Source organism: Acanthopagrus latus, chromosome 12, assembly GCF_904848185.1.
Source record: "Acanthopagrus latus isolate v.2019 chromosome 12, fAcaLat1.1, whole genome shotgun sequence".
Lineage (NCBI taxonomy): Eukaryota > Metazoa > Chordata > Actinopteri > Spariformes > Sparidae > Acanthopagrus > Acanthopagrus latus.
In genome coordinates this window covers 14159646-14173668 of record NC_051050.1, presented here as the reverse complement: position 1 = coordinate 14173668, position 14023 = coordinate 14159646, and the positions used below count along the sequence as shown (strand labels likewise).

The window sequence follows — 14023 nt, the reverse complement described above, 5'->3', positions numbered from 1 at the left end:
TTTGAAAATGAGTCCACTGGCCTAGCAGTGCACGTCTGTAACACTGTTTTGAACTCATTATTGATATTCTACAAACAAATGATCTGAATCAATACAGCAGAACCAGATAAGAAATATCAGCGGCTCTACTTCACACATTCTTCGTCCTTTTCAAAACCTACATTACCCGCAATACAACATGATCACAGGGGGCAATTTATCAGATAACATGCAGCTTCCTCTGGGGCTTCTCAAGACTGTGTACTACTTATTTTCATAAATGCAGTAGTACTCTTCAGAACTTTAAACACACTTAAAGGTGTAAAATTGGTGGAGTTACTCTTTAACAAGTGGGTTTGAAGTTGTAGCATAGTACCCAAAGCCAGCTGTAGAACAGACTGGACACTGGAGAGATCAGCGTGTTGCACCCTCTTCCCCCGATCCATCAGAGCAGCTGCTGAAACAGCATGCTAATTCGACTGTTTAGGATGCTCAGTGCTTTTTTTTCTAATTTGTCTCTTACACAATCTCACATTTTCTCCCTCGAGACTCGCCTGCCCTTGACATCGCCTGTGTGTTGGCTCCATCCAGTCCTGGGTAGTTCTCTGGATGGGTTGTTGCACAACCAATTATGTAATGCTTCTTTTAAGCCATTGCCATTCTGTGACCAAGATGTGCTCTGATGAGGAAACAAATTGGAATCCACTCATTAAGAAACACACAATCCATAAAGGCATTTACTTGTAACTTGCAATAATGTCATATTGTTAATTATTACATTGTCCTATTGACATAACACGCCCAGCAGTGCAGTAATGAAAAGTAAACATTTGCATCAAAAGAAGATATTTTACTCTGTCAATATAAATGTGCAACACTGTTATGGAGGGAAAGACTGAACTGTTGGATAAATGGAACAAGAAGGGTTGAAATATTGTGTCCACGTCCACTTGCACTATAGACCAGACATAATGCAATCAGGTGCAGTATCCCCTGTAACATTATACTACACACGTGAAAGATGTGATGCTTATTTTTGTCTCAGATTGGGGTTAGGTTTGCATTAGATTGTTAATGAAAGTGCTGTGTAGGAGATACAAAACAACAGAAAGGACAAAAGGACATGTAACAGAATTTGGCCTGTAAAGACGGACGAGTGAGTAGATGAGTCTCCGACATTTAATATCCCAGACAACGTCTGTAATCTCATTTAGCCACTTGTTGGCAACCAACATTTCTATGACATGTTACTGCTTTATGATTCCATTGTTGGGCATTCAATGATGTGTTTTATGTCGCAGAAAAAAAAATGTGTAAATGTCTTAAGCCTGTGGTGATCACAGACCTTATTTCAGTCATATAATGTAAAACCCATTTAAAAAATCCCATTGACTTTGACAGGAAGGAACTGGAAGTGAAACAACCCAACTGACTTCCAGGTTTTAGGACTAAAGACTACACCACTCTATAGTCTTTCTTGTGGCAAATCTTCAAGATTTACGTTTGAATCTTGGGAAAATGTGTATGAAATAAATGGACAGAACATCTAAAATACTTTTCATTTTACGGATTGATGCAACCATAAAAAACACGACATGTTAATTTAAAAATAATATGGTCCCAAAAGTTGCTAGGAGTTTATACCGACTATATATCTCCCTCTGAAGGAAATATGCCATACAAACAACAATCTGGTATTTAAAAACAGTTTGGCTTCCTTCTTTACTTGCTTACGTCTATCCACGTGGAATACAATGATTACTGCGACCAACCAATCCGTTTATTTCTTAGCAATGTGTACATTAAGAGGTGAAACTAAGAGTTGTTGTTAACACAGCTGCTGGAGAGGTTTGCACTGTTCCCGGTCCGCGTGAACACCCGGCAGTGTGATGTAACACACGAGGCACCGCCCCCCCGGCGCGAGGCCACTTTAAAATAACCTCAGCGCGCGCACACCGGCAGCATCTCAGCGGCGGCAAAGGGAGGCAAAGGAAGTGCGGAGAAAGAAAAGAAAAGGAAGAAACAGACAAACATGTCATACACGAAGTATGCTGCGGCTCTTGTCAGGGCTAACGCGGGCAGTTTCAACAAAATACGCATTTCACCTGGAAGAAGTCGGTCAACTCTGGCTTCCACCAAAACCCAGGAGGAGAAAGATGAACAGATGGACGGGTGCACCGTGGTGGAAGCCGTGCCGGTCGAGCTCATCAGCCAGACCAAAAATGTCGCGAAGACGCCGTTACCCAAAATCCACATTGATTTCGACAATACACAGGAAGCCTACAGAAGTAAAGGTAACATTGAGCTGCTTCGAAGTCTGCTGGTCTTCAAGCTTTGCACAATTGACTTCCTCGTTGAAAAGAACAAAGAGGTGAGTTCATAAAGTTAGTCATTCCTAACCCGTGATGTAGCTATGTATGTGTTACTGCGCAATAATCAATCAGACTGTGTAACAACAACTATCTCGGTACGAAATGTTTTTTAACCACTAAGATTTAATAACCTCTTTCCCTCGTTTTTTTCAGCTGATGGACCTTAGTAAGAAGCTGCTTGGTCAGTGGATGTTTGAGAAGATGATGAAGATGACCTTCTACGGTCAGTTTGTGGCAGGGGAAGACCACAACGCCATCAAACCTTTGATTCAGAAGAATCAGGCCTTTGGTGTGGGGGCAGTTTTGGACTACAGTGTAGAGGAGGACCTAACACAAGAGGAGGCAGAGAAGAAGGAAATGGAGTGAGTAATAAAATGTTTACACCTGAGTGAGTTAGGGTTTAGTAAAAACTGCAGTGCAGTTGATCTTACATAGTGTGACGGCTTTAAATCAACCTCAGTAATTCGGTATCTCAACTTTAATTTTTGCCATATGTTCACCAGTATGAGCACTGAATTATGAGTTACATAACAGACTTAACTGGAAGGGAGGGTTGAGTCAAGTTTATTTGTATATCCAGTACCACGTGCTCCACAATGGTGTCAGTTTCGGATCCAGCCCAGGCTTTTCAAAGACATGCCCTTTGTAAAACCTGGGAAACTAGAAGGTACTTGGAAGAGGCCCTTTAAAGGGAGACCCCTGCCCCCTCATCCATCTCTATGCATGCCTGTAATAGGAGCTGCACAGGAGCAATTACAAGAACAACTGAAGAGAAGGAAAGTTGCATCGAACAGAAGGGCGACTTGCCCGAATGTCTGTGCGGCAGTATTCAAATCAAGCCAAGTCAAGTCGAATTTATTCATACTGCACATTAAAAATCAACTCACATTGACTAAAGTACTGTACAGACAGAGTGGGTAGCTAAAAACACAAATACAAGGAACACAGACATAACCATCAGGCACAGGTTGCCATTAGGTAGTCAAATTGGAGTGCTGTCCTAATGTAGTCTGAACTGTAGTTAATCCATGTTATATTCTGGTTTTATTAAGTAGGTTTTTTAATAATGAAATAAGTGAGAACAACTACTAATCTGTGTTGTAGTCAGTGGTTTTCAATTAAAGCATTTAGTGTTTTTTTTTAATTGAAATATATGGGAAAACACATGGCACTGATATTTGTAATTCAGGTAAAAAGCCAGGTCAGAAAACATTCTCATTAGACTAATTTATTCACACACAGAACACAAACATTCAAATAAGCTAGCGTTTTATCAAATCAACATGAGACACACTACTCACAGTTTGTTTATAGACGACAAAAACAAGCTGTAATCAAAACCCACTGTGTTTTTATTTCATGTAAGCAGCCAGACAGTGGTTGTCTGCTATTGGTTGGCCAAGACAGACCCCTCTCCTCTGATTGGTTGAGCTGGCACAGCCTCTGTGGGGGATGTACCTCATGTAAAGACTGCCAGCCTTTTAGAGTCATGTCCTGGATCCTGCATGTGGCGTGCACACACACACACACACACACACAAAAGTATTATGCAATGTTCTGAGATCGAAATAAGCTTATTTTTTACCTGAGGATTATCTCACTAAGCTCAACCATACAGACGCTGAACTAAATCGAAACACATTCTTTTTGATTAGGAGCCAATTATCTTCATCAAGACTCAAATACGCAGAATGAAGAGATTGTTAGCTCAATGAAGAAGACAACACAGTGAGCACAGTGTTTCTGTTAGTCCCCTGATGTGTGTCTCATGTCCTGACATGTCTAGAAAAGGAGGCCATCATCATTACTGCTTGAAAAGGTCTCTGTGAGACTGGTTAGAACGAAACCAAGGAATAAAAACATTGCCTGACCTCCCTGTGCTCACCTTCTGTTGGCATATTGTTTGGTTAATTAACTGATTTGAAGATTACAGTGACATGAATGTAATGTAAAAAAAATACCCATAATTACTCTGGAATGAAATATAGATGCTCAGATCTGTATTTTATCATTTATTATTAGAAATGAAAATTATTATTATCTGTGATTTTCTTGCTGATGCCAATCCCTTCCTCTTTTTCAGTTCGTGTGTCTCAGAGGCAGAGAAGGAGAGTCCAGGTTTGTACATCAGTTGACATTAACTTGTAATTTCATGTTTGTAATGTAGAGTAACTGTTCAGTTTCCAAATGTGTTATATGGTCAGCTGCTGCATGTTTAATTGACGTAAGATTAAACTGATTTCATCGCAAAGGATGCTTTCATACAGCAGTTGCAGTACTAGGTAGTAAAACATGCACATTTTAAATACAAGTATACATTTGTAAATTTGATATCCATTTATGATATCCAAAATCCAAAATATACCCAGTGCCATGATTAAAAAGAACTGTTGTGAAGTTAGCAGGCGAGGCCATCAACTGGTAAGACTGGAGCTTGCTAAGATATTACACCACGTGTGCTTGGCTTGAATGCAACACAAATGTCATGGTTGGTATGTGAAGTCTGAACTCATGTGCTCTGGCCTGGATAGTACTGGTTATATCTGGCTGAGTGAGGTCTGAAATGTGCAGTCCTATGGATTTAGTGAGAACGAGCTTCGTTTCAGGTTACTGGGTAGATGTTTGAAACTCAAGTATATCATTCACCTGCTAGTACGTTCTCTGGTATTTTATTAAAATCTGATGTTGTAATGAATGTTTGTTTGTGATGTTCAGACAAAAAAATCACATCAGATGATCAGATGGATGTTAAAAGAATAATTAGTTCACTTAAAGTACCAGAAACCATGATTACCATGCAGTTGTCGGTGCATGAATAAATACATGTGCAGCACTCAAATTACCTCTAGAAATGTATTTTGTTTTTAGTATGATTTCTGAAAATTAGTCAGAATTTTCCTGGTGGAGCTCCCAATTAGGATTAGTTCAAAATACTAATTTCTGTCAACATGTGCCAAGAAGCTAATGTGACTTTTTTATCACTCCAGACGCTGATCACCGTGAGAAGAAGTACAAAGCCCATCGACAGTTCGGTGACAGGCGTGGAGGGGTTATTAGTGCTCGTACCTACTTCTATGCAGATGAGTCCAAATGCGACAACCAAATGGAGACATTCATAAACTGCATTAAAGCCTCCGGTAAGTTGTAAGGTTTCTGTGGGGAGCAGTTAAGAAACAAAATATGTTGGTTTTTATTAAATTGGCTAAACAAATGCTTAAACCATTGTTAATAAAATGTAGATTTGCAATTTAAATGTTGAATTAGTTCACATAAAATGTGTTGACAGTTATACAACATTGGGTGACATAAAATCTGTCATGAATTTCAGGGGGAGCCTCTGCAGATGGATTTTCTGCCATCAAAATGACTGCTCTCGGACGCCCACAGTTCCTTGTAAGTGCATGTCTTCTAATGAACTTTTGGTTAATTCAGGATTCAGATTTAGATTAAGATCGTGAATGGTATTGTTTGGCAGCAACTGTGCAGCCAGAACTCCCACAACAAACTTTTTTTATTGGGACAAGATTAACATTACAGGGTAAATGAGAAAATAAAACATTAGCCTTTATCTGTCTATTTACAGTTCTGGGTCAATGCCTGTTGATTATTAAGATCATAATTCAGTGCAATGTCTGTGCTGTTACTCTTCTAATGTAGCATACAGAATTTGGCTTTGCAGGAAAGTGGTGGGAAATGAAGAAAGACAGAAACTTGTATGTGAAGAAAAATTTTCTGTGTCAGCTGGTGGAGTCAAATCTCAGTATCACATTGCCTTAACTCCCTCACACAAAAATGTTAGTGATGTGACAAAATACATTGAGCAGTGAAATCGAAAGTGAACTTTCTTTGAATAAAATACTCAGTGCAGGCAAACCCCATCACAGTATTGATTGAAATGCACCATTTAAGTGTGATATCTGATTAGTTGTTCTGTGTTGGAACAGCTCCAGTTTTCAGAAGTCCTGGTTAAATGGAGACAGTTCTTCAACTTCCTTGCCGCACAACAGGGGAAATCAGACATGATGGTTCTTGAACAAAAACTGGAACTGGAGGAACTGAAGGTGTGTCTTACCTTGGCCTAGTTTCATTCATGCTCATCTGTAACCGCTTGCCCAAATTCTTTGTAGTTGTTTCTCAGATGTTCTTTTGTTGTATTCCAGCCTTCATGACTTTAAGTGCTGGCATTTTATTTTGTATTTTTTCAAAAAACATTATTTGACCCAGGTTTGCAATTAAAGGAGTCATTTTTTAAAAGTAATAATCATGTTTAATACATGTTTGTAATCACTGAAACATTTCTGTTTAGGAAAGTTTGACTACACTTGGTGTTGGAGCCAAGGATGACATTGAGAACTGGTTTACTGGAGAGAAGCTGGGTTTGTCCGGGTAAAACATAACTCATCAACCACAAAGTATGTTTTATTTCATAAACTTGTCACTTCCTCATTTCTCACATATCATTTCTAGAGCGATAGATCTGCTGGACTGGAACAGTTTGATAAATGATACAACAAAAATCTCCAATCTGCTTATGGTGCCAAACCTTGAGGTGAGTCAATGTCATGAAAACAATTAGTGGTGGAAAAGGGAAGAACGAAATGTGAACTCTCCTTGGTTTATATCTGTGTGGTTAACTCTTATTATTACATTGAGCTGTGTAATAACCACAGAAGTCACTAATATATTCTTTAAAGGGCATGTCTCTAGAACTGATGAAGCTTTTCATAGCAGGAACCAATTTTTAATGATCATTTATCAACTTTAAACAGAGGGAACGGGTAGCATATTTCCTGAAAATTACATTTTGGAGCTCTAAATTTGACAGATAAATGTATTTATAAAGTTAATGGGCCCATAAAAAGACCGCAATGTAATCAAATTGGAAGGTCAAGTTCTGACAGTTTTCCTATCAGTACTTGTACTTCTTTAACATATTATGGGAACAAGTCGACAGAAGTCTTGTTGGTACAAGAAATGATGTTCTTCTTTGGAGATAATAACTTACTGGTACAATTATCTTCCTCCCACAAGTAAACATTTGTTCTGATGGGGTAAAATTATGCAACACAGAACATACAGTGATTTGCATGTGTCTTCGGTGTTGATAGGAGTCGAGTCACAGTGCATGTTTTAATTTTGCCAGTGATATCGAGGGCAGTTGAGAAACTCTATCATCTTGTATGCAGGTTTGAAATGAGTCGAGTGATAGTTCACGTGTTAAATTTGCCAGTGGTATTGAGGGCAGTGGAAGAACTCTGCCCTCTTGGCTGCAGCGGTGAAATGAGTCAAGTCGGGTGCACGTGTGTTAATTTAGAAACTTCTATTGAGGTCAGGTGAGAAACTCTATCATCTTGCCTTCAGTGTGCAAATCACTTGAGTCATGCTGCATGTTTGCCAGTGGTATTGAGGGCAGTTGAGAAAGTCTATTAGCTTGAAAAGGGACAAGGGACAAAATGGTAGAGGCACTCGTGTGGCTCTCACCCCTAATCCTAACTGCACAGGAAATGCCATGTGTTCAAACCACACCTGTCGTTCATCAAAAATGCGACTACAGGGCAGAACAATGGTCATTTATTGACATTGTAACAGTGGATAAATTTGAAACATGCCAGTTTGAAAAATGTGGATAATTCTGAAATATAAAATATATGTAGTTTGTAAAGAGTCTGTCAAACAACGAGCAGCCAATAAATGTGTGTATGCCTCAAATTGTTTAACAAAGGTAACACTAATCACCGCAAGCCTAATACTGATATAATTTGTGCAAAAAATGAAAAATGCTAATGACTAAATGCCAACAATTTAAAGTATTGTGCTTTGGTTGTGCAGACTGGCCATCTGGAACCACTGTTGAACAAGTTTACAGCTGAGGAGGAGAGGCAGATGAAGAGAATGCTTCAGAGAGTGGACGTTCTGGCCAAGGTAAGGATACCAAACCAAGTGAAAGTGCGTTTAGAAAATTGTTTGTAGAGCCAATTCAGAAATTTAGATCCAACCTATTGCAATCAAAGGCCTGGATCAAAGAGGTCAAAGAAAACAGAAATTAATTATATTTACTGTTTGCCATAGACATTAATGCTTTGCCATTTTGAGCCAAATAAACTGTGAATGTTCTGTCCATGCACTTAAGCATGCTTTGGAGAATGGCGTAAGGCTAATGGTGGACGCCGAGCAGACCTACTTCCAACCAGCTATTAGTCGCCTGACCCTGGAAATGCAGAGAAAATTCAACAGGGAGAAGCCGATCATTTTCAACACTTATCAGTGTTACCTCAAGGTGAGGCCGCAGACAATTTATATGTATGTTTTTTGATTATATTGACTAAATCCTTCCTGTTTGTCTACATGGTTAAACCAAATTGACCCTATGTGAATACACTGAATAAATACATTTTGTTTTGTTAGGACGCCTATGACAATGTAACTATGGATGTTGAGCTATCAAGACGAGAGGGCTGGTACTTTGGTGCCAAACTGGTTCGTGGAGCCTACATGTACCAAGAGAGAGACAGGGCCAAAGAGATTGGCTACGAAGACCCGATAAACCCCGACTATGAGGCCACTAACAGGATGTATCACAGGTAAGTGTTTGAATTATCATCAATGCCCTTTGTGGTTCAGCTGGAAAACGTCCAAAATCATTACATCTGTCTTGTTTGTTTGTCCAGGTGTTTGGAGTACGTGATGGAGGAGATTGACCACAGCAGGAAAGCAAATGTCATGGTTGCCACCCACAATGAGGACACAGTGAAGTTTACCCTCGCAAAGTACGTTCTAATGCCTACCTGCGTGAAAAATTCAAAGATGGTACTAAGTGGAGATTTTGTTGGAACATTAACAGAACCCTTAAACTTCTCATTCATGAAGGATTAATCCTAAAGTTTTTTTTTTTTAAATCCTAATGCTTTAAACTACGACATGAAGTGAAACACATTCTTTGTCAACTTTCCTAAGCCAACATAGGAATTACTGGATGATATTACCACATTATGGGCAGAATACTACACTACAAGTTGTATTATGTAACTGGCCTTTGACGTGTGTTTTCACTCTTGTTTTTTTCAGGATGAATGAGATGGGCCTCTCACCCACTGAGAATAAGGTTTACTTTGGACAGCTGCTGGGAATGTGTGACCAGATCAGCTTCCCACTAGGTATGTTAAAACTGTGCTGGTATACTAAAAGTAAACAATATGTTATGGAATCACTTACATTACACAGTCATGTGGCCACAGAGGTTCCACATAAACGTTGACCCTATACACGTCAGCTTTCGAACATCGAGACAGCTATTGACATTACAAGTGACCCGTCCAGTCTATACATATCTCTGGAGCAAGCAACTCCAGGTTCTCAGTGTACCTAACTGTCGATTACCAAATGTTATGTCAGTGCAGTTCAGCAGAGACGCACGCTATCACTTGGAACTGAAACGACTTACTGCCTAAATTAGTTTGACAGTAATCAGTCATGGTGCTATATGTAGTACATATGTCAAATCACATGTTATTCTTGGAGGTGAAACTAAGTAGTTTACCAGATACATTTTTATGGTATGATACTAGGGATTTTAATGTCAGCCCCATGCTTTTTCTTAGTCTTGTCTGCTTTTTACGCATGTTTGTGGGGCATGGGCTTGTTATGTGCTGAAGTAGTACAAATTTACAATCAATATAGAAGGAATCACAATGTTTGTTGACAATAACTTCTGGGAAGAAAACCCCTGCCTCACACACTAGCTTGTCTACACATATCTCATTAATAAAAACACTTTCACATATCTCATTAATAAAAACACTTTCACATATCTCATTAATAAAAACACTTTCACTAACAGTTTGGAGACCTAATTTACTTGTTGGGCCGAAAAGTGAAGAAAATATCGGCTTGAGTTTACCCCAAAATAGCAGTAAGTCTCAGATGTCACTGTTGGATAGATATCAAAGAAGCTAGTGAAGGAACACAGTAGATTAATCACCACTGCATGACGATTTGGTCTATGCTATTGTTTATGATTGTTTTTTTGAGTTATCCAATTTTTTTTTCTATATAAAAGAACTCTCATGGCATTTCTTTGACGATAGGGTCAGTCCATCTAAATTTGTTATGCAAGAGATACAGAAAAATGAGACACTACTTCAACACAATGCCAAATTAAAGTGCATACAACTTAGATTTTTAATAACATGTTGTGCAAACAGTGGATCTGATGATCAATTTTTCAGTGTTTTATTAGAATAAATTAGATTAATCCTGCATCAGCCCGGATCTTTCTTCTACCAGTCACATGTAATCACAGGTTTGACCTTGTCGTATCACTTGATATCCAATATCAAAATCTCATTTTTCCATATCAGTGTTATCTTAATACAATATTTATCCACCATAAATGCTTTTCGATTTAGGAGCAGGACATTTTAGTTGACTGCTCCATTATTTAGATTCGCTGAGTTTACCTTTTCAAATTTATGAGCCATTATCATCTTACTGAATATTATTATTAATATTCCTTGATACTATTCTGGCTGGTCCTCTGCTACGTCCATGTTTGAATTCTGCTGCTGGACATTTCACACAAACTCCTGACCCAGAATGCACACATGGTTGAGTTGGTGAACCTTTATTTAAAACTCGTCCTCTTGCTCTGTTGAAAACAGGTCAAGCAGGTTTCCCGGTCTACAAGTATGTCCCATACGGCCCAGTCAATGAGGTCATCCCTTATCTGTCTCGACGTGCCCAAGAGAACCGTGGCTTCATGAAGGGATCCCAGAGAGAGCGCAGCCTGCTGTGGAAGGAGCTGAAACGCAGGCTGCTGAGTGGTCAGATTGTCTACAAGCCTGTCTATTGAGTCACAGGACCATACACTATGCACCCAACTGCAGTGTGAACATTCCACCGTCGCTACCTGCTAGCTGCTCTTTGTAGAGGAAGATTAATGTCCTTCCTTGGTTTGTTAGGCTGCACAGTGTGGAGGGAAGGTTCGCATTTTTTTCAAGCGGTTATTCCTATATTTGTTTCACTTTAATAGCATTTGATAAAGTAGTGTATAAAACACTGCCATAATTATGCATTTTGGAGATATTTGTAAACTCAAAAATGTGGTAATCCACAGAATCAACTCAACTGACATTGTGTAAATGACCTCCTTTTTTTAAGAACGTTCGCAGATGTTACTGCCTCTGTACATTTTTCCTTTAATATACAGGACTGGTCTCGTCTGTAGAGGCGAAGAAAAATGTGTTGTAAATGTGTGGTCACCAAAAGTGGCTTTACTAATTGTAAAAGTCACTGTTCAGCTGCTGTCTTATTTAGCTGTCATTGAGAAGTGCCTTATGATTGTTTTCACAAGATTAACTGGAAACATTCAGCTCCTGTACAACACGGTTTTATTGTTACTGCACACTCCTCGAAGGCGATTGTAAATTATATCAGCATGGTCATTGTGTCAATCTATTGCAACAAATAGTTTTAAAAATATTATGCAAACAATGACTTAGATTTGTAAAGATATATGTTCGTATTTGTGGTTTTAAGACATAATCTGTTATCCATCAAAGCATTGATGTTAAATGCAGCACCACAAACAAGTACAAGTTTCTCTGATCCCTCATGTGAGGTACAACTACCCATCACACTCTCAAATTTTCAACTACATAAACCCAGGTTTATGTACTGTGTACATCTCCAAACAAGCCAGCTACCTGTTACTTAGAAGTGATTGTTTGCAGTTGCAACGACCTTCATTTTTGCGTCTGACAAAACAAACACCTTTTACTGTCTACTAAGCAGTGTGAGGCTGCAGAGTGGCTCAATACGGTCAATTTCAATAAATCATTCACCCCCAGTGTAGCCGAGAACATCTTGCTCATCAAACAGAGACAAACACAGCCGCAGATGTTAAAAGTGGAAAAAAACAGGATCTGCCACGTGTTCCAAAAATGTTCCAAAAAGACATCACAATCACAGCTGTGATTTTATTCACGGATGATTTCACCAAAGTTCACTAACACCTGAACTGCTGCATAAAATGCAGAAAGTGCCTAAGAGTTCAGCTTGTTACTGTAGAGAAGCTTTTAAAGAAGTTGTGTTTATCCAGTGAAAATGTTGTGAAATGTATGAATGTAATGTATATACAGATATGTAGCCAGGATAATTTGATATAGAGTCATTAAAACCTCTATCACCTTTATCAGTCTCATCTTAAGGGTTGCAAATCACAATAACCCGTTTGTATGTGTGTTTTAAGCTCCTGTTCTAACAGGGACAGTTGGTTTTAGAAATGAACGTGTTTTATGATGCCAGTAATTTAGCAACACTGGCACATTTTGAGTGCCTGAGTGGAAACCTGCTTTTTTTTTAGTGTTTCTTTTTTCTGTTTTCCTCATCATTGCTGTATTAGTATATGCCATATTTTGTACAGTTGTAAATTATATGTATTTTTTGATTAACACAATAAAAACAGCTAATTTAAAAAGAAAAACCTGAATGTGGTTGCATTCTTACTGCAGCTGGATATTTACATAAATAACACTTAACTACAAAATGATAAGTTTCTTAGATGATGAAAGAGGACCTGTGGAGATTAAAAACTCAATTTTTTGCCATCATGACAAACCATGTTTGCACTCTAGACTGGTTAGATCCAACCCTGATTTTATCAGGAGGTTACATGCATCTGGTTGTCATCACTGACGTATTCTGATGTCAGTGACATCAGGAAGTATGCCACAAGTCAGTGGGCTCCCTGTACCAGATCAGTCATGACCTACTGAACCACAGAATGACACCTAGCCAAAGCCAACAGCTGCTGGCTGAGGCAGCACCTGCGTCCTGGCATCACGGGACCAAAGGAAAACAGCCAGGTAGCCTCTAATCTCACCTTGGGTTTTGTTATTTAGTTTTATTTGTCCGAGTTTGTCTCCCCCCCCCCCCCCCGAAAAAAACAAAACAAAAAAAAAACCCCTGCAGGGGATTCAGAATCACCTGTGTGCAGGCTGGAGAGACTGGGAAGTGGGAGCAGCTTGGGGGCATTTCCCTCATCATGGTTTGATGACGCCCTTTTGTGTTAAGGCTTAAAAGAGGTGATGAACAGCACCCAGGTTGCTCTCAACCTCACTCTGAATCTGTCCCAGACACATTGAGAACCTCATTCCCCTTAGATTGTCAGCCAGAGGCTCTGGTCTGTTTAGGCCCTATTGGGTTTTCTTGGCGGCCCACATCTTCCCAGTGATGAGGCTGTGTTTATTTGGGAACCCCTTAAAATCCAAGCCCCTATACACCTTGAGATTGACATTGTATTTCCCTCTGGGGCTTGTAGGAGGCATTTGTTTGTTATTTATTGTAGAAGTAGCTGACATTGGGCATTCCCCCCTAGATGTTTTTGTTTATATTTCTATGTAGGCTGGGCTGGCCTGTAAGCATTTTACTGCCAGTACGGCCACACGATTATCATCATGCTCATTAATTTAGTAAAGTGTATATTTAAGCTTGTCTATTGATTTATATACTATATATTTAGTTATAATATGTAGTGGGTTGGTTATATATTATGTTTTCACTAATTCAAATTTAGATATTGACATAAAAAGCTTACATGAACACAATTCTGGACAAAATATATGCAAACTGTGAAATATATAAAGATTAAGTTCAGGGTTTAATTTAATGTAAGC

The 14023-nt window shown here is 39.0% G+C and overlaps 1 protein-coding gene across 1 annotated transcript; it reads left to right on the top strand.

Moving 5' to 3' along the window:
- Positions 1-1908: 1908 nt before the first annotated feature.
- Positions 1909-12825, top strand: prodha (proline dehydrogenase (oxidase) 1a). The gene is made up of 14 exons (XM_037118065.1): positions 1909-2350; positions 2505-2713; positions 4435-4469; positions 5339-5488; positions 5680-5744; positions 6296-6412; positions 6658-6737; positions 6819-6900; positions 8181-8273; positions 8482-8628; positions 8757-8932; positions 9020-9118; positions 9417-9505; positions 11009-12825. Exons 1-14 carry the CDS (start codon positions 2012-2014, stop codon positions 11197-11199), a joined length of 1872 nt encoding a protein of 623 aa, XP_036973960.1. The 5' UTR covers positions 1909-2011; the 3' UTR covers positions 11200-12825.
- The last annotated feature ends 1198 nt before the right edge of the window (positions 12826-14023 follow it).